Raw genomic sequence first — 20,923 nt, 5'->3', positions numbered from 1 at the left:
AGTGTACCTTGTTAAACTCACAGTAAACTCATGGTTGCAGAACCTGATTGGCACACAACCTCGACTATCTACAGCTGATTGTATTGAATTAGTTAAATTAGGGCAAGAAGTGGACCAGTCAGTGTATACGTTTTTGATCTCCATCCCCTTGCACTGTAAACCAGTTAAAGGTGAATACTTTTTGGCCTCAGTATTTGGCATCCCCTGTTATTTGACTGTAGTAATTGCATGTTTGCTTTTTTGCATCCAAAAGGAAAGGGGCGCCACATCAGATGTTTAGAAGACCAGGAAGGCAATCTATATTTTGCCATGGGCTGTCCATTTATAAACAGGCTTTGTATAAAGTATGCTTGTTTACCCTTACAGGCACACGCACAGTGCTCCCCCCTGGAAACTGCCTTACAGCAATGACCTCGTCTTTCATCTTTATTTTGGTGTAGTGCCTTCGTAAGCCTGACGGTTTAATTGTGGTGGATCGGTTCTTGGTTGGGATCGCATCAAACAGACACAAGTGGAAAAGCAAATCATGAATGGGTGAGGCCATATTGTGGCTTGTGCAGCATGGTTATTGTTTGTATCAAATCTTTACAGGTATGACCTTTATCTATATATATATATAAATATGTACACTGTGTTCAAATTGTTTTATATACAGGATCTCCCATAAGCCGGGCATACTAGGTGTAATTCATATTGTTGGTTGTCTCTCTATTCATTTCAATGGTCATTAACCAGAGGAAGGGACTTAGATAATTTTCATGTGGTGAAGATAGTCAACAGGGTGTGGCCATCCGATTTAACAGAGAACATCCTAATTGGTATAACATATTGCCTATGATGCCGAACTTATGGGGCACCATTTACATACAGTAGATGCTTTATTGCATAACGTAACAGAAAAGTCACCTATCTCAACACTGCTGGCAATCGGAGCCGATACCATGATGATGCAGAACAAGAATTAAAGAGACAAGCAGTAGCGATATTTTTCTGAGATCTACATTTACTGTACATTCATTCCATTTTAATTGGAACCCTTGCAAGGGGACAGCACAAACGGGTTGATTTACAAAAAAAACACAAAATAAGCCCAAAGTTGAATGAGATGGTGTAAATCAACTGAGCTAATAAAAATATAGAATCGTAAATATATATTAAGACATATGTAATACTTAGTTACCTCTTCATCATGTTAGAATATTTATCAATTCAGGTACAGATTATTTCTTATAAAAGTTTACCATAGTATTTTTGCATGGCATATTTATCATGCCTTCTCATGGTTATGCTATGCATTTACCATAGATTACCATGGCTTGTAATATGTGTTACCATACCTTCCTTTGCTTTATTGTGCTTTATTACACTTTGCTATGCTTTTACTATGGGAAACTTTTATAAGGGATGCATCTAATTTGATCTCCATGATTTACCCCAGTCTAAATTTATTCCTAGCGCATAACACCTCATATAATTTAAGTAACTTTATTGTCAACCATTAAACTGTTCTCAGTGTTAGGATACCCTAACCTATGTCCTAAATGATCTCAAAACGTTTATAACAACCACAAAGGCTGAGGATGGAGGGCTAGGCTAGAGTCCAAGCAGATCTGATAAGCTTTTAACTAGTGCTGGCCATTGCTGGGACCTTGATGTAGTATTGCAAATTAATGTAGTATTAAACAATGCATTGAGAAAAAAAACCGCCAGTGTGTATGTACATTGTGTATAAAGTGCTTCTGAGGCTGTGAAGCCGTGCTATCTGTACAGAAACAACGCTGGACACTGGTACATGAACATGTAGGAGTCACACAACAGTCTCTTTACAAACACGTCCGTGCATTCCAGCTCCACTTGCACAGGACCTTCTTCAGACTGCGACAAGAACTCTCCCACTTGTGGACAGGCCTTAATCTCAGGGATGTTTTCATCTCCTACCGGGGAGAAATGAAGGTAGATTGAAAAAATCAATATTATTTACTGCACATAACACTGATCATAGCATTCAGTTCTGGGAGTAGGGCATTTTTAAATGGAGTGTTTTCACTAGCTGATGGCAGACAGAAAACGTAGTTTTTTACACTATGATAGTCCATGAATTACCAAGGCTTATACTGCTAAGGATTCTATAGTTTATAATGTTACCTTGTGGTAAGAAAGCAAGTTAGGTTTATTACACTGAAAAAAGATCCTCTCAAGCTATCAAAATCTTGTAAGGAAGTGGCTTAAATGGTAACTAGTTAATGCAAGAACCTTGACAGAAGCTTTGAATTAAAACAGTGAGTGATAGTCTAGCTTCACCTACCACTACGGTCAGCCATGCTGTCGAAAAAGAGCCAGGAGTTTCTCCCTGGTCCGTATTTGACGAAGGAGACGTAGTGACTGGTTTCAATACACAGCACAGCAAAGAGCTCCATCTTCTGCCTGGGCACGGGGGTGCTGGCGGGGAAGTCCCGGGGCAGGGAGATCTCCCGGGGCTGGTGATCCTGCCGCTGCCTGTGAGAGTGGACCTGACAACACAGAGAAGGGTTCAGACACTTTGCACCACAATAAAGAAAGAAGAGGGCTACTGCACATAAATAGAGGCTCACAGTCAAGCTTCACCGTCTCACTTTCAAATAAATAATGATAGAGGTTATGTTAAGAATACATCAGTTCAATCAGGGATGGGAATAAGACTCCTATTGCATAGCAGTTTCTCCCATTCCAGGTGTTAATACAAGCTTGATTATCTGCAGTGTATAGGTAACAAGCTCAGGTGTGTCTGACTAAACTCATAGTAAAACCAGGGATGGTTCAAACTGCTACGCAACGGGAGTCTTATTTCCATCCCTGAATTCCTAGCTTTGTTATGATCTCTCGGGTGCCACACTGTATGAATCGGAGACACCGTCTTACATTGCCATCTCGAGTCACTGCTGTGATGGGGCAAATTGTAAAGCAGTTTTTATATGAGGAAACATTTCTATACAAATTAATTATAGTACATATTAACCAGAATGCAAGTGAACACACTCCTAGACATTTAGAAAAAAGAGCTACGTAATCAAAGCTATTGAACATTGGTAGAGTTTTTTATATCCCTTGGGCTGCTCCAATGGATAACACCTCCATGCTATTCCAACCACAAATCCTGCAGGACGCGCTGCGCAGTTGGAATTAACGCAGATCTTGCTTTAACGTCTTAAACCATTCAAATGAAGACACCAACAGAGTGATCAGCCCCCTTATCCTGCACCTGTTTGTCACACGGCCGGCAAAACTGTTTGATCATCCCTGGTGTGAGTCTGGGGTCTCTCAGACACTGGTAACACTCCAGCTCTGCCACCGCTCCACAGAGAAAACACTCTCGAGGGGCTGTGGACAAGAGGGAAACTTTCATCACAAAGGACCTTACAGCGGACTGCAAACACTGCACTGTACAATTGAAACTCAGCTACGTCGCAGTACCAGACGCCTGGAAGCCTGTCTGCACTTCACTTACTGTTATACAGCAGGTCAGTGAGATCCAGCTCAGTGGAAGGAATGATCTTAGGAAACATTTTGAACTTCTTTCCGAACCTGGGCATCTGGATTATTAAGCACGATGGGATCTGGAATAAACAAAACCATCAGTTCTGTGCATTTGTTCCCTTTAACCAATCTGTAAAAGAGCTTTAAATAATATGCCCACTGCCTAAGGATTTACAGAGGGGTATTCAATCACAAAATACAGCTTCGATTCTATTGCAGTTCATGGAGCTGTTCATAGCTATCCAGACATAGGAGTCTGAGCCCTATTTTTGTGTGCATATATACAGTCATATTATTATTATTATTATTATTAGAAGCAGTCATAGTAGTACTACTATTAAAAGCATTATTATTTAGCAGTTGTATTCAGAGGACTGTTACTGCTACAAAGCATGCAGGTTTAGTATATCTCAGGCTGATCAAACTCTCTTTAACACAGACGCAATAAGAGGGCACTGTGGCTTCAATACGGACCTCTTCAAACTTCAGGTCACATGACAGGAAGGACCGCTCCAGCAGCAGCTGAACACTGGGCACGCTCACCGCTTCCTCCCGCTCCAGGATGATCTGGTAACTGTAGCAGTCCTGAGTCTTCTCATTCGACCTGCAGCCAGCAAACAGCAGCAACACACAGACACTGCGTCATTATAATCAACACACAGACACCGCGTCATTAGAATCAACACACAGACACCGCGTCGTTAGAATCAACACACAGACACCGCGTCATTAGAATCAACACACAGACACCGCGTCATTAGAATCAGCTGCACATGCCTCTTCGGACCGTATCAGTAGCCCGGCATGGTGGAGTTTAAATTTCGACTAGGCTTCCAAATGTGGTGGGGATTCAGTCAATCATCTTTCCTATAGTACAGTACTAGACTGATCTGCTGTTTTGAGTGGGATTTAAACTATATATTTTCTTTCTGTTTTGACAGACTCCCATTGCGAAATGTAAGAAAAAGAAGGCATAAAGTAAAACCTGGAATAGCGGACACTGTCCTCAACCTTGAGATGAAATGTTACAAGGCTATGTACTGTACCTTATCTTCAGCAGGGGATCCACAGACAGGACCTGGTGCAGCAAGACACTGAGGAACTCCTCTGGGTCTGAAAGGTAGAACCAAGCAGACGGTTCACATGGACCTGCCTCCTTTCACACATAGTGTTTTCAATGGGCTGCCCCACTAACGCTGTGTTAAGAAAGCTCACACACAAGGTTTAAATCAATGTTAATCACAAACGGTACATTTTTCTCCCATTACACTTCCCCCTTTAACTCTACACCTTCTCTTCTTGCACACAGCTCAGGAAATCAAACCCAGGTATAGTGGACAGAGTTACCTTTCTCCTCAAAGGTGAAGGAGTCGCAGCCCAGCAGCTGGCGTAGTTTCATGACGTTCTCTGCTGGAACAAACCCCTGTCTGTGAACACAACAGGACACTAGCAGCGTCAACGCAATCAGAGAGACACCCACACAGTTCAACCCCATGCAGGGCACATTACCTGTTAGACCTGACCATGGTCATATTTAAGCAAGGAGAGAGCTCTTAATGACACCACACGGGTCAGGAGAGGGTAATAACGCTGCTGTTAAAGATGAGTTTCTGTGTATGTGTGTATAGCGATCTAGGTATCCGATCCCTCCTGTCCTGCTCACCTCCGCAGCCGGTTCACGATGTCCCTCCTCAGCACGCTTTGGATCAGCTCCTCAGACACAACAGGACAGTGCAGCACGCTGTCGAGAGCCGAAGAGAAACTGAACAAGCTGAAGAGAGAAGAGGTAGAGGAGTGAGGCACCAGGCAGCGATCTGAGAGGGGAAAATGTAGACAGACTGTGGGCTGGTCGACCTATGCTACAGAGCACTTGAGCTGCATTTATTATGTCTGTAGGTATAACCAGCTTTTACTAAACTGCATTTATCCACATCGGCACAAACCTATCCTGACAAAAAAAGAAAAGCAGAAAGAAAAGGACGTGCCCTTTTTTTTCAAAAGCACCTATGAAGCAACAAAAATAGAAAACTTATTTGACATACCCATCCTACACAAATGATTCTGTTATTGTAGCGTATTGTAACACATCTCTGTGCACAATAAATACTTGTATATTCTGGTTCCCAAGATACAGCAAATCACCAGCAAAAAGTCATGCACAAGTAATAAGAATATTCAAATACTCTCAAAAACTTTTACAAAGAATGGCACTATTGTGTTTCATCACAGTTGGTTGATTGGTTGCCTGATAAATGAATACACAAATAAAATTAGCAATATCTTCATTTACATATAATTGCAAGAAGACCCTTCACGTCAAGCAGGAAAAGCCAGGCTTATGTCTAGTACTATCCAAGCTAGTGGGATAATCGCTGGTAATCTATGTGGAGTCAATTGACAGAGTCCAGTGGCTTCTAAGGGCAGCTTCACCTGAAGAGTGCTGAATCGAGGTAGCAGGAGTTGTAGTGTCCTTGAATCCCCTTCATTCTCCCTTCCAGGAGCTGCAGGGCCGAAGACTCAGGAATGGGAGGGGCATCCTCATTCCTACTATCCGCCTCAAAGCGTCTCTCTGCTGCTAGAGAGGATAAACCAAGAGCCGTCTAATACAGTACATCACAGCGAATACTGCTAACTTGTTCTTTTAATTCAATTCACACTGATGAGTATGTTGAAATGTAGCATCTTCTCAGACAGAGAGTAACACAGTGCAGGTTCGCTATAGCTCAAGTGGACATGGTCTCACCTGCCTGAGGCTCAGGGTAGCAGGGGGGTTCCATGTAGGAGGGCGCTGGGAGGAACCTGCTGTCTGGTCTGAGGTCCCTGAGCTTCACAAACATGCCCTTGTTCCTGTCACAGTTGAAGTACCGCTGCCCCCCAAGCTGTCCGTCTAAACAGTCCTTCAGTTCGTAATCCTGCACAGGCAGACAGACAGACAGACATCCTCCTCAGCAACTACGAATGCTTTAACAGGTGGGGTGGGAAAAGTGGATTTTCGCTCATCATTTTAGCATTAGAATGGAGTGAACAGGTAAGAAACAACAATCATAGAGAAGCAATTTATATTACTGAAAATTAAAATGTTGGTCTACTTGACATAATATAATCATTTTCCTTGTAGTTTTATAACACAGCAGTATCAAAAAACTCAACAGTAGCCACACTCGCCACTCACCAGCTCGACCCCGGCCCAGTGTTCAGACTTGCCCTCTGGGACTCCGATCCACCTGACCACTCCGTGCACGGTAGCCCCGTTGCTAGCTTGCAGCTCCGTCAGAGAGCCCAGCTCCAAAGGTGCAGTCTGCAACGCTGATCCGAGAGAGCCCCCCGATACCACCCGCTTCAGCCCCCCGTTCTCCACTGCAGCAGTGGGGCTGAGTGCTGCTGGGGGACCAGGCCTCTCTGGAGCTTGACATCTCTGGGGCACAGCATTCGAGTCGGAGTTCTGCCGCCCGAGGTCCCTCTGCTTCTGAGCTAAAGGACAGGGCAGACAGATGTTCCATATGATTTACTACTGATCACATGCATGGCAGGTACTATTAGGCTTTCAGGGAGAGATGCTTACCTCCCTTATGCTCATCTGCCTTGAAGGTTGGTTTGGGCCGGTCAACCGAACTAACTTGAAGTATTTCCCCTGCGTTGAATACTGGATAAGCCAAGCCTCTGCTTTGAGAATATCTGTGCTCAGCTTCCTAAAAGGGATGAAAAAAACCTAACAAATATTGTCTGTTTGTTTTTAACATCTTTAGATACACATTGCAAATCTGTCCCCCCTGTACCTACCTGCAGCAATTCAACCTCAAATGCCATGGATTTAAAGACATCCAACCCGTTGCTCCCCTTTTTCCACTTCTCTACCAGTCGCTTTACCACGCCTGGCGTCTCCACATTGTTGTGTCTCACCACCACCAAATCATTCTCCTGCAGGGCACTGATCGCAGAGAACAGTTTCCTATTCTGCAGCAGCTCCAGTCGCTTCGCAAGGTTGTCTATAAAGATCAACAGCTGGGCTTCATGCCTGCTGATCAGCTGGAGGTTGTCCTTCTTCAGGCTACATCCCTGTTTTGCACTGTAGTTAATCAGCGTGCCTATAAACTCGTCCTCGGTTTCCTTCTCCACACACCCCACGGTGCCTTTGTCAATGGACTTGCGCCCAGATTTTGTCTGCTTTCTGGTGATGATGAAGAACCTCTTCTCCATCATCTGCGAGTCCCAAGGTTGCAACCTGTAAAACCAAGGGGCGGTACATCAAATGAGACCTACGATTCTCTCTATAAAAAAGCCTGTCATTGTAATTACATGTTGGTTTTTATTTTGCCATACTATTTTATGCTGTCTGTAATCATTTCTAAGTGTTTTTTGGTTCTGCTTTTCGAATTCCGAGGGTTTTCGTTGTAAATATACCTTTACCTGTCTGTGCTTCGACGAGTTTTTATTTTTATTTAATGTAAGTATTTGCGTTACTTGGAAGAGGCGTACTGGAGATAGTAACAATCTTCTTGTAGATTATATGTAGAAAATTGACTGCAACAAACGACTGTGCGGTTCTCATATCTGAAGCTCGGTTGCAATTACTGAGAGTATTTTCAGAAAAACTTGATGCGCATTTTTTTTTTTCCGTCTGTAGTTTATGTTTATGTAAACCGAAAGCAAAAGCAAAAACACCAACACAGGGATAGGTAAAAACTAAAAGTTAACTTAAGACACTTTTATGTTTTGGGGTACGCAATGGCATATCGGTACCGCAGTTTTCACAGAACCTCAGCTCAGCACATTAAGTCGTTTAATGAATCAATAGTACCACGCTCAGCTGTGATAACACAAACTCAAATCACCCGACTTCAACACATACGATTGGGTTAGCTGTGTGTACAGAAAATCGAGCGGTTTAAGTTTTTTACGTACCGTATTTGTTATTACTTTGAAAAAAAATTACATTGCGTTCTTAATTTATTTACCGCAGATACACACACTCCCACGAATTCAGGAAGTTATGATTACGCTCACGTTGCTTTGTACGGAAAGAGACAAGTTACACTAATCTAAGGGATCATCGATGAAATACCAGCACCTAATATAAAGAAAATCAGCCCCCGCTGTCCACTCTCTAAATTAGACTTTTCCATCCAGTAATATGTACAAACTGTACCGTAAAGCCTTAAGTTAAAGATGCCCGTCGCTTTTATGAGGTGTTAATTGTAAATATACATATGATATCATTGTCAATAGGCAATAATGCAGTTTTTTTTTTAGATTTGCCATCTAAATTCTGTAGCCAAAATAAAACATAATGAAATATCACGTTTTATACATATTATACATATGGTACATGGACCATTAGACACATATCTTATACACTGGTTTGAACCATACATGATATATGAAGATATGGAATATATGCTAGGGCTCTTCGTTTTACAGGTTTATTTTTGGTCACGTGACGTGTCCATTTAAAGTTATATTGAGCCGACTCCGTTTCTTAAGTAAACTCTTGGAAAGGAGTTGATTGTGAAACAAGATATGACTGAAACCAATATTCAGTTTAATTGTTGTAAAAATAATATATATATATATTTTTTAAAAAATGCATCTCCTTGTTAAAATTTTAAAGCGAGTTCAGTTAATTTGCTTTTTCTCAGATTTAAAATCTTAACGACTTTCGGATTGGAATTTGTTTAAATCTCACAGGAGTGTCAGAACAGAGTTTCCCAATACTGGTCTTCGCGGCATCTTCTGGTTTTCACTCCAAATGAGTTCTCAATTACTTAATTGAACCCTGAACTATTCATTAGCTTAAAATTAGACCTTTTTAATTGTTGTCAGCTTTTAAACAGTTGGAGATTTCAAGTTAACCATACAATTTTATTTGAAATCGACAACTTTTTAGGAGCCGAGAACAATTAAAAAGGTCTAATTAATATGAGTTCAATTAAGGGTTTAATTAAGTAATTGAGAAACTCACTTGGAATGAAAATCACAAGACAGTATGAAACCCTGTGTTAAATAAGATCCTACAGTAGAATAGAAGGTTGTGTGGTCCAGTGGTTAAAGAAAAGGGCTTGTAACCAGGAGGTCCCTGGTTCAAATCCTGGCTCAGTCACTGACTCATTGTGTGACCCTGAGCAAGTCACTTAACCTCCTTGTGCTCCGTCTTTCGGGTGAGACGTATTTGTAAGTGACTCTGCAGCTGATGCATAGTTCACACACCCTAGTTTCTGTAAGTTGCCTTGGATAAAGGCGTCTGCTAAATAATAAGAATAGGCCCCACGGCCAACTGGTATTACCTGTTTTGTCCATCTGACTAGTTTTTAGAAATCTGTTTGGCACCAAGCTCCACCTAATTCCTGATCTGTAGGGACACACAGTTTAACCCTCATGAACCTTACGTTTCTGTGTTACTTTTACAACAAGGAAACTTTCCTGCAGCTCTGAAATTCAGTTTTTTTTTTTTATACGGATATAACTGGTTTCCATTATATATATAATGGAAACCAGTCATATCCGTATATATATATATATATATATATATATATATATATATATATATATATATATATATATATATATATAAACCTACAGGTCTACCTGCTTTACTTAACTGGTCTAAATAGCAGCGGATTATAAATGCAGCCTTCAATTAAATCAATTAAATATTATTTTTCCCTCATATTTTACAGACAGAAATGCATTAATGCATTTTATGTCCCTATCTTTGGCATTTTAATAATTATTTAATGTAATAATCCAACACTCCAGTGTGTACTACTGAACAGTGAGCTTCAGTCACAGGACCAAGACCCAGCAAACTCAACACAGAGGCGTCAAGACTGAAATCCAGATCATGGGTCGCCCGTTTCAGTTGTCCAGTCATGCCTTTCCTCTCCAATGGGATTACGAGTTGCCTCCTGCCCCTTTAAAACAGTGACATCACATTCTTTGTGATGTCAGCTGATTCTGAAAGGTTTTGTGGTGCTTGTCCGCTGCACCTCTAAAAGCACCTTGGAAACATTCAAAACAGCGTTTCATTAAAAAGCCATCTGATAATACTGAAAACCGGGCATTTGTCTTTCGTAGGTAAGCAGTGTCTGTTTTGATTTTTGATTTGTTTTATTTTGCAGGTGTTTTTTTTTTTTTTTTTTTTTTGCACAATGCGTCAGTCAGTGGTTATGCAGCAGGCTACTGAAAATGAATGCTGTAGTGTTTCCGCCTTTTAATTCGTAGAACCACACTCAAAATGCATTCTGATTTTTACAAGCGAACTCTAATCTATGCATATTGCGCACCTCCTAAATTCCGACAATAACCTACTAAGAGAAGAATCTACTCATAAAATGAGTCTGTTTACCTACGTCAGTTATTTTAATTTCACATAACATCTTTACATTTTGTAACGTATTCATTGTATGGGTTTTCAAGACCGCATCTTCAAATCTTGGTATGTAATTCTCCATTTGTGTTTATATAAATGCATTTTATTTTACAGGCGGATTACATGTCTGCTTGGCCAGGTCTAGAAAGCATCTTATTCAGAGGAGGAGGTGTACATTGCTGTGGGTTTATTCTGCATTGCTGGTGCAACACGCGGTGTTTGGATGTACATGCCAGCCAGTGACTCAGGAGCGGGGAGCTTGAATGCAGGCATGACGGAGAAGGACGTGAGGCACGAGACGACACTGGGTGCGTACTCCCCAGTAGATTACATGAGCATCACGAGCTTCCCTCGCCTCCCCGAGGACGATGCCGTCTCTGCAGAGAACAACCTCCGGACCCGCAAAGATGAGGATGCCTTCCTCAGCGAGCAGGATACGGGTAAACCTGGTTTTCATATTGGCGTCAGTGTAAATTAATCAAAATTACAGATAAAAAAAAGACACACAAATGCATCACGTGGTAAGTTAATCACATTTAGGGTACCACTGAACTTGTGAGACTAGTTGCTCATTAAAATCCTTTAAACAGGAGACCATTTTGTATTCAGGCATACCAAGATATTTAGTGAGAAAATAGTCTGAACGAAGTTATCTGCAACAAAATCCCCATCCCCAGTTGGTACAGCTTGCCTAGTAAAAGAGCATTTCATAGTATCATTGTACTATCATATTTTTAAAGAGGAGGAGGTTATCTGTTCAGAGATACCAGGGTATTTAGTAAGTAAGGAGTCTGAGTGAGCAAAAATGGGCAACCCCCACCTCTTCTTGCTGTAAGGCATTTGTTGTTGTTGCCATAATTTGTGCAGGTGCTGTGTACTGTATACCTATCTGTAGGTAACAGTAATAGATTCTGAGATGCTGTTATGAATCCTTAACCCTGCCTCTCCTCTCCAGACCCAGACCTGTTCCTCAAGTCTGCCCGGCTGCAGCGCCTGCCCTCATCAGAGCTGGGCAGTCAGGACGTGTCCCCCCTGCGGGAGACGCACCGGGACCCGCTGGCGGGGGACTGCAGCTGCCAGCATGATGGACTCACCATCATCATCACCGCCTGCCTGACGTTCGCCACCGGGGTCACCGTGGCCCTCATCATGCAGATCTACTTCGGGGACCCTCAGGTAACTCAACCACCGTCACAAGAACAGCCTCAGACGACGCAGGGTCATGCGTCTGCAAAACTTGCCTCCTTAACAGAGGAGAAACCATTTAAAAGAACATAACCAAAACAACTCCCTTCTGAAGTGCTCTCATTAGCATGTCCTTTTTGTCTGACAAGGGGAGGAGAAATTCATTTTAAAATATGTCACCGAACAATATAAATGTGACCCTGCTTTATGTATAGTAAAAGCATAGCAATGTGTGCTACATCATAGTGAAAGCATGCTAAATCCCAGAGGGGTATGGTAAGTGGTAATCCATAGCAAGTTCGTAGTATAAGCATGGGGAAAGTGTAAAGCTACAGTGGTAAACGTTTATGAGTGAGGGGCATGTTCCTCTGTGCAGATCTTTACCCAGGGGGCCGTGGTGACCGATGTGGGACGCTGCTCCTCGCTGGGGGTGGAGGTGCTGAAGAGGCAGGGCTCCTCTGTGGACGCAGCCATTGCCGCAGCGTTGTGTACTGGAATCATCAACCCACACGCCTCAGGCATTGGAGGGTGAGTACCACCGCCCTGGGTCAACCAGTCCAAGAGAGTTGGACAGGTGTGGGCAGAAACACTTCACTGCAATAGAGACTGCATTGCCCAGAGACCTCTGCCGTCTCATGGGACCTCCCTTACAGAAGTTTCCCACAGTAAAGGCAAAACAAAATAAGTAAAGCATAGATAAGCCGTGTACAGCACAGAGAGGTATAGGCAAAAAGTCCATAATCTCACTCCATATCTGTTAATGTGTAAAGAAAAATGTGGTCAGTTAAAATGGTATGCAGCACCTCCACTGCCTGAACATATTGTGTAAAACAGCGACATTTTCTAAGGATCCTTGTAAGAGATGAACCAATTAACCATGAAATTCTCTGTTTTTGATGTAGCATGGCTGCTTTTAAAAATGATCTAGTAAGAAGAATCCATCATGACACTGATTATTACAGCCTACTTCTTTTTTTTCCCCCTCGGTAGCGGTGGATTGATGCTGGTTCATGACATCCGAAACAACAAAAGCCGTGTGATTGACTTCCGGGAGACAGCGCCCTCTGCCATCCAGGAGGAGATGCTTCAGCAGAACCTGGAGGAAAAAGTAAAAGCAAAGCCCTTATTGGATTGATTGCACAGACTGAATCTGAAATGAACTGTAAACAAAAAGATGATTTAATCCCTGTTTGAAGTTGTTCTATAAATTGTGTTCAGTGGCTTGAGAAACAACTATAAACACTTTAAATCATAAATTGTGAAATAAAACTGTAAGAAAATATCCGGTGTGCTGACAGCCGCTTTAACTAATGTCTTCATCACTGAGGTTTAAGACTGTATGTCTGAGAACAAAGCGTTACCTGTGTTGATTGACAGTCGGGTACACTGCCAGCCCCTCCCTGAGTTCACAACTTCCTGCTTTGTGTTCCAGCCAGGTCTGTTGGTGGGTGTGCCGGGCATGCTCAGAGGGATGCACCAAGCGCATCAGCTGTATGGAAAGTAAGTCATCGCAGATGCATTGCTCCACTAGACCGCGTTTATTTTGTTAATCCAAGATCACGTGCTTTTTCCCATGGGTACTTTGCAATGCCTTACTTTGATGCAACCTTTATGAATGTGCTTATGTTTCCACGTTGCTTGTACAGCTGTACTCTGTCCTCCTGAAGGAGTCAGGTTACAATGACCACTCTAAAATGAAACCTAAAAAATGTGTTTTTGGTTTTTTGTTTAAAAAGACAATGGTTCTAAATGATTTTCTCTCAGAATTTGATGTATTCACTGCTACACACATTCGTCATCCTCTGCATGGAGAATATTTTACAACAGCCCGTTTGCTGCAGATCTGTTGGACTGAACTGGCTGCTTGCTAGGTGCAGATGGACAGTTTCATACACTGTATTCCAATGAAGCTATCAACATGCTGCTTGTTATGAGGAACCAATAATGGCCTACTTCCTTTCATAATGTATGTTTTAATTATGAAATATGGAGTTCTCCAGATATAAACCCTCTTAATTATTATACCTGTATGTTAAGAAATAATTGCACTAATCCAAGAACATTACCAGCTTTGGTGAATTTCACAATGTGTGTTTGACGATAAGAGCCCGATGTGAAATACTTTTAATTGGAGAACAAATGTGTATTATCTTCCTGTAAGTGATCTGTGTTTTCTCTTCAGAATGCCCTGGGCCGACGTGCTATCACTGACAGCAGAAGTTGCTCGAGGTGGATTTAACGTCACTCACGATCTAGGTGAGGAAAGCACCTGTTTTCTATATTGAAAATCATATGCCCAGTTTCTGAAGTTCTGTACCCCACTTTGCTGAGTCCTGTAGCTTATGTAAACTGGTTGTGCAATTAGGTTTTTTTAAAAGCATAGCAAGGATCAGAAACTTGTGGTTACTTTGACAAAGAACCAAATCCAGCTAAATCAGAATAATGTATCTTTTAATCGACTAGCTGAGCTTTTTTTCTTCTTTATAACTGCCATATACAGGAATAAGACTCTTACTGCATAGCAGTTTCACCCATTCCAGGTTTTACTAGAAGCTTGATTAGCCACAGTGTATAGGTAACAAGCTCAGATGAGTCTCGGTAAACTCATAGTAATACCAGGAATGGATCAAACTGCTATGCAATGGAAGTCTTATTTCTATCCCTGGTATACCATTCTTTCCTGAAACACAGTTCTGTATCACAGTATTTCAATACTGCTGAGTGTTAGAAGTGCTTTGTGAAACTGTCGTCAGATGCTTGAATATTTTGTAGCGTTGTATACTGATTTGACGTTGTGTAGCTGCAAGGGAAAGATCGATTTTCTATTGATTTTGGCATTGAGATTCAGCACAGTGCCAGTCTTTACTGTCTTGTATCCTTACTGTCTAGCTGAAGCAGTCTCTAAAATGAAGGAGCAGAATGTGTCAGACTCTTTCCGGGAGATCTTTATGCCAGAAGGACAGCGTGTGCTTCCTGGCTCGCTCATGAGGCGCTTGGACCTGGCGGACATCTTGGATTCAGTTGGAACCGAAGGAGTGGCCGCGTTTTACAGCAGTAATCTCACACAGGAAATGGTAGCCGAGGCAAGTACCGTGTTGAGAGATCCCCTTACCTTGCCAGTAAGGTTTAAACATTGGATCACTATAGAAGGGTTAGATATTCTGAAATACACCCTTTTGGAATATAATCTCCACAGAGTTTTCACCTGGAATATTTTCAAGGAACTGTTTGGAGTTTAAAAAGCTTTGAAGACTGTATTACCCTTATAAGAGTTTACTACGATATTTCAGTGTGGAACTGAAAGATAAACCTCCTCATTCAGTAGGTCCGCAGCAAATGCACACAATAAAGAATCGATTCACTTAGTGAGTCATGCCTGCCATTGCCAGCTTGCATGCTTATGTAATGCTTGTTTAATATCTCACAGGCACGCGAGAGAGGAGGAGTCCTGCAAGAGGAGGATTTCAGTAACTACAGTGTGGTCATTGAGAAGCCGCTGGAGGGTGTTTACCAGGGTAAATATTTCACTGATCAGAACACACTGCCAGGTTCAGTGATGATGTGTTAAACAGTGATAATAGGACCTGGCTGTAACTTCCAAGTTACCTACTCAAATATATTTGTTGTCTCCGAGTGTTAGATCCACAGTATGTATTTTATTTGTTGGCAGCACTAAGTTTGTCTCTCTTACTGTGTCTGCTAGCGCTCCGATCATGATACTGAGGATTTTTTATTTGAGTTTAATAAATTGTTTCATTTTATACAGATCTGCTGTACTGAATTACATGCTCTCAATATTTCAAAATGTTTATGTCAAGTGCAGTAATTGTTGTGGTTTTAGATGTGCTGTAGTATAGACGGGTTTTGAGAGAAAAAAAAAATATATATATATATATATATATATATAATATACTGTTGTGTGTTGTAACCCGCTCCTCTTTTAATGGCCTTTGCAGGTCACCAGATCCTGGCCCCTCCTCCACCCCACGCTGGTGCTGCCTTAATTGCAGCCCTCAATATCTTGGAGGGCTTCAACATCACCAGCCAGGTCCCCAGAAACAGCACCTACCACTGGATTGCAGAGGTACTGCATGCACACTCAGAGCTGGCGCAAGCGTGTTCTCCTTGCCTGCATTTTTCTGTCATGTTCTTCTCTGGCAAGAGGAAGTGCAGTATTAAGTGTACCCTGGAATAGGAAGACAGTGGAGCTGTATTCACAGAACTGCTGTTTACAGTCTGTTACAGTGTAATGAATATCAGACTGTATTTTATTCTTTAAATAGTTAAAGCTTTATGAATACCGCAGTCCTATTTTTTTTTTTTTTTAATTTCATACGTGTAGCTCACTCCAGACCAAAGTTCGGCTGTTATTTTCCTGTTTTCCCAAAAGTTGTTTACCTGCATTGCCTCTCAGATGTTGTGGAGGTTCTGTTGTTTTGTGTTCTCTATAGGCCTAGACCTCCAGAATTGATAGAATCAGGCCTCTAGAGGTGATGTTGGGCTCCTGCTTAACAAATGGATGGTCTTCACATCATATTACAATCTATAATCTGCCATTTTCTTGTTTTCTTTGCTCTGTTTTATGTTTTAGTCCCTGAAGATTGCTTTAGCCCTGGCAAGCAGCCTTGGAGACCCCGTCTTTGATTCAACAGTTTTGAATGCAGTGCAGGAGATGTTAAAGTAGGTTGGTGCTACACCAGTGGATTAAGCAGATTTCATTTTTGTAATGGTTTGGTTGTGTGTGTGTGTGTGTGTGTGTGTGTGTGTGTATATACTGTGTGGATTAGTTTTCCCACTTCATCCATCCGTCCATCCATCCCTCCATTACTGCAATGAGCAGTTTTTAGTTTCTTCTTACTACACAGAGAGCTATTAAGAGTTTTGTTTCATTTTCTTCATAAATACGCATTTCCTCCCTTCTAGTAAATCGGAGGCCGGAATACTGCGCCAGAGTATCAGTGATTCCCAGGCCTTCCCTCCTGGGCACTACACCCCCTTCTATTCCCAGGAGTCCGGGCCCTCCAGCAGCCAGGTTGTGGTCATGGGACCGGACGACTTTACTGTCTCAGTCATGAGGTACTGGAAACTTTCACCTTGCATCTCTGAACAATGGCGATTTTAAAAAAGAATTGATAAGAACAGTAACAAAAGCGATCATTAAGGCTGTATTTTTTTTCATAGTTCTCTTGATTTCCCATGCAATGTACCCATTGCTGTGTAATATGTAGTTCCCCGTTGAAATTCCTATTTCTGAAAGAATAGTGTAAATATACATATATATATTTTTTAATCACTTAAAACTAAATGCAGCAAATGCTTGCCTTATTGACGCACTGCCTGCTGCACTGCATTTAGGAACCTGGCAGCCGGTTTAGTTTGCTTCTGGTGAGTGATTGAACACACACTGCATAGAGCTGCACGATTTCTGCATCACAGATCGGAAATATTTATGTAGATAGCTCTCTGTCCAGTACAAGAATGAGACATTTCACATGTCTCTTCTTATTTTTACGTTTTATTTATTTTTTATTTTGTTGGCTAATTCCCTTATAAAATGGTTGCATAGCAATGTGTAATAAAGCACAGTGAAAGCATAGGTAAACATTGTAAAGAATAGCAAGGTATGGTAAAGCATATTAATGGCAATTGACGGTAAACTATGGCAAATGCGCATTAAAACTGCAAAAATGTCATGCAAAAATACTGTGGGAAACTTTCATGAAAAGATCAAACTTTCATTGCAACTTTACATTTGTGTTCCTCATGTGTTCTGAGTGCCCTCGCTAGTGTTTAGAATTGTAAATGTGTTTGTTGCTTCTTCCAGCTCCCTGAACCGTCCATTTGGCAGCGGGATTTTAACTTCATCTGGGATTCTCCTAAACAGCCAGATGCTTGACTTCTCCTGGCAAAACAAAACAGAGAGCTCCATGCCCCCCTCACCGGTAGGACCACCTCTACACGGACAATCCTTTAATCTGATCAGCTCTTTGAGATACCGCTTGTTTATATGTTCATCTGATGCCATTGCTTTGGCACATGGGCAGTGGATTATCTGGATGTAGTACAGCCAACTGCCCATCTGCATTTGTCTTCGGCTGCCACATTGTTGCATTGCCTCTCTTATTTTTAGTGTGAATTTGTATTGCCCTGCTTTGCTTCTTAGACGTCCTCTGGTGTGTTTCTGTTGCAGCGGAACAGCATCCAGCCAGGGAAGAGGCCCGCGTCCTTCCTCCTCCCTACGGTGGTGCGGCCGACCCACGGCCTGTGTGGGACCTACCTTACCCTGGGGGGCTCCAGTGGGGAACGAGCCCTCAGTAGCATTGCCCAGGTCAGTCACGCCCTGCACCCTCATTACTGTATCCCCAAGTGCTTAAAGAGCCAGCTGCAGCCAGCCTCCTTCAATTGTTAGAGCTGACGTCATTGTATTCAAACTAACCGCAGCATGCATCTACATACCTTGATCCTCCGGGTTGAGGAACACTGCATTGTCAGGTGTCGGGGTCATTTTAGAGAAAGCCTTCATGTCCCATGTTTCACTGAGCTTCACAGCGCAGGCTGATTTATGCGTTTCTCAAACAGTCTTTTCTATCTTGCAGGTTTTGTTAAACGTCTTGTCTTTCCACAAGAACCTGAGTGACAGCTTGTCTCTAGGAAGGCTCCACCCGCAGCTGGAGCCCAGCGTCATTCAAGTGGACAGTGAGTACTGTGCATTTACAGCTGATCTGTCATTTATCATGCCGTGCTATTCACCTCCCCTTTGTGTGGCGTTAGGCTTCTCTACGTAAGTTGCTTTGCTGATTTGAGAATGGAGAGAAAAGCAGCAGTAATAATTCAGTATGAATAATAGAAGCATATCTTGTGTTCTGTCTCTCAGATGAATTTCTAGAGGAAGATATTGGGTTCCTAGAGGCCAAGGGTCACGATGTCAAGAGGGTAGACGTGCTGTCATTGGTCGAGGGCACCAGGAGAACAAACGACCTCATCATAGGAGTCAAAGATCCCCGGAGTGAGGATGCGACCGTTGCCACGACATCCTAGCAAGGCAGAGATTGCGGGCGAGGGGGAGTAAGCACTACCCGGATCGGGGTGGGTGGGTTGCTCTTATTTATTGTGAACAGCTGTGCACATTTCTGTATTTTACTGCAAGTTATCTACACAACCTGCATTACAAAGGCATGTCGCACACCAATATAAAGTCTTGTGTAGTCTGAGCACTCGCTGAGCTGTAAATACCACTGGAAATAAACTAGACCCTGCCAGACCCCTAGTAATGTGGGATTATCCAAGTACTGCTGAGAATCAGGATGTAATGATGTGAACATAGAGCTGCTAAACAAACCATATTTAAACATGAACATCGCAGTGTTTGGAATATGATGAACACAGGAAGGGGTTATTTTTTTTTTGGCAGGTCAGTGTCGTTTCCTGCTTTATATTCTATTCAGCCCAAAGGTATGTATAGTAAATGTATACACCAGTCTTTGTCTAGACAGGAAGTCGCTTGTATGATACGTTTCCACCAATCAGAAACAAAGGAAAAATCCAAGGATGTAGTCATTCTTTTAGCTGCTTATAATAATAATAATAATTTATTTCTTAGCAGACGCCCTTATCCAGGGCGACTTACAAGATATCACATTATTTTTACATACAATTACCCATTTATACAGTTGGGTTTTTACTGGAGCAATCTAGGTAAAGTACCTTGCTCAAGGGTACAGCAGCAGTGTCCCCACCGGGGATTGAACCCATGACCCTCCGGTCAAGAGTCCAGAGCCCTAACCACTACTCCACACTGCTGCTTATTTATCAAAACTGTTTTATTTTTAATTTTATCCAAGATACAGGATTGTATGAATGGAAAAGCATTAAGGTCATAGATTAACAAACTGTGTAGTGCGGCATGTGGAGGAAAAGACAAGAATTGTAGTTGTGGTAGGTTTGGGTGGTGGTGGTAGGTTTGGGTGGTGGTGGCTTCTTGTGGGATTTGGATACTTTTCCAAACAAAAGTGGTCATCCTTATGAAACTGTGACGCATCTTCCAGAGGTTGGGATGTTGGAGGTTTTAGACTGCCGCCAATACAAGTTGCTGAATACATTGTTCTGTAGGCAGAAAAATACTATGTATAGTATAAGAAAAAAGAAAATACAGACGTACGCACTTCAGCATTTTTTCATTTATTTATAAAATAAAACCAAAGTGTTTCTCCATTTTTTAAAAAATAAAAAAGCAGCGCCTCTCAACTCTGACTGGATCTTAATTCCCAGGCCCTTCTAATAATAAACTGGAGACAAAAATCAGGTGTTTTACAAAAAAAATGTATTATTGCATTGACAACAGGTCATTTGAGAAACATGGTTGTATACTATACTACTGTATATTAACTGCGCAATATTGACAGCCTGCTCCCACAAGATGTGAACCAAATTACAAGAAAGGTTTTAACATTGTTTTAGGCTTGAAGCCAAGTATGTATGTAAAGAGCCTGGTGAAATAGCCCACACTGTGGTTATAAAACAGTGTCTTATTGATGCCTTGACAAATGTAATAATCCACTTGCTCTTTCTTGCATGGGAAGTGATATGCATTGGCTGACCAATCCCACTGAACGTGTTTAAGAGATTTGACAGTGTGTTACAGCATGGGTCTTTGTAAGTGGGTGAAGTTTAAAGTTTTGAATAAAGCTGACACTGACAGATGGATTTTGTGACCTATAATTTTGATATAATACACGTTTGTTATGTTGCCATAAACTAAAATGTTTATTCTTCATCTCATGTCTGATAGATCTTTTTTTTGTTTTTACAATAAAGTAAGAAATAATTCAAGAAGTTTCTGTAAATCATTTTTTGCACATG

The 20,923-nt window shown here is 41.8% G+C and overlaps 2 protein-coding genes across 7 annotated transcripts; one reads left to right on the top strand and one right to left on the bottom strand.

Moving 5' to 3' along the window:
* Nucleotides 1-640: 640 nt before the first annotated feature.
* Nucleotides 641-9,282, bottom strand: LOC117403925 (ubiquitin carboxyl-terminal hydrolase CYLD-like). Of its 5 annotated transcripts, none has more exons than XM_058990946.1 (14): nt 9,197-9,282; nt 7,294-7,735; nt 7,076-7,202; nt 6,686-6,984; nt 6,257-6,425; nt 5,944-6,085; nt 5,177-5,284; nt 4,861-4,940; nt 4,560-4,626; nt 3,988-4,117; nt 3,485-3,593; nt 3,239-3,357; nt 2,306-2,510; nt 641-1,934 (listed from the first exon to the last, which is right to left on the bottom strand). In XM_058990946.1, exons 1-14 carry the CDS (start codon nt 9,238-9,240, stop codon nt 1,759-1,761), a joined length of 2,217 nt encoding a protein of 738 aa, XP_058846929.1. In that variant the 5' UTR covers nt 9,241-9,282; the 3' UTR covers nt 641-1,758. The 5 variants fall into 5 exon arrangements, with proteins under 5 accessions (XP_058846929.1, XP_058846928.1, XP_058846930.1 ...); XM_058990945.1 differs by having other exon boundaries at nt 5,944-6,088; nt 9,197-9,281; XM_058990947.1 differs by lacking the exon at nt 9,197-9,282 and adding an exon at nt 8,416-8,561 and having other exon boundaries at nt 5,944-6,088.
* A 1,143-nt stretch (nt 9,283-10,425) lies between these two features.
* LOC117431331 (glutathione hydrolase 7-like) lies at nt 10,426-20,896 on the top strand. Of its 2 annotated transcripts, none has more exons than XM_034052155.3 (16): nt 10,426-10,584; nt 10,994-11,187; nt 11,835-12,055; nt 12,441-12,592; nt 13,055-13,172; nt 13,497-13,564; nt 14,247-14,320; nt 14,954-15,147; nt 15,492-15,579; nt 16,021-16,148; nt 16,656-16,744; nt 16,988-17,140; nt 17,889-18,006; nt 18,255-18,392; nt 18,661-18,760; nt 18,939-20,896. In XM_034052155.3, the coding sequence occupies exons 2-16, from the start codon at nt 11,103-11,105 to the stop codon at nt 19,100-19,102; spliced, it is 1,890 nt and encodes a 629-aa protein (XP_033908046.3). In that variant the 5' UTR covers nt 10,426-10,584; nt 10,994-11,102; the 3' UTR covers nt 19,103-20,896. The 2 variants fall into 2 exon arrangements, with proteins under 2 accessions (XP_033908046.3, XP_033908039.3); XM_034052148.3 differs by having other exon boundaries at nt 10,994-11,319.
* The last annotated feature ends 27 nt before the right edge of the window (nt 20,897-20,923 follow it).

The sequence above is a fragment of the Acipenser ruthenus genome, chromosome 18, assembly GCF_902713425.1.
Source record: "Acipenser ruthenus chromosome 18, fAciRut3.2 maternal haplotype, whole genome shotgun sequence".
Taxonomy (NCBI): Eukaryota; Metazoa; Chordata; class Actinopteri; order Acipenseriformes; family Acipenseridae; genus Acipenser; species Acipenser ruthenus.
The sequence above is the reverse complement of the archived record's forward strand: the minus strand, read 5'-3'. Positions and strand labels throughout refer to the sequence as shown.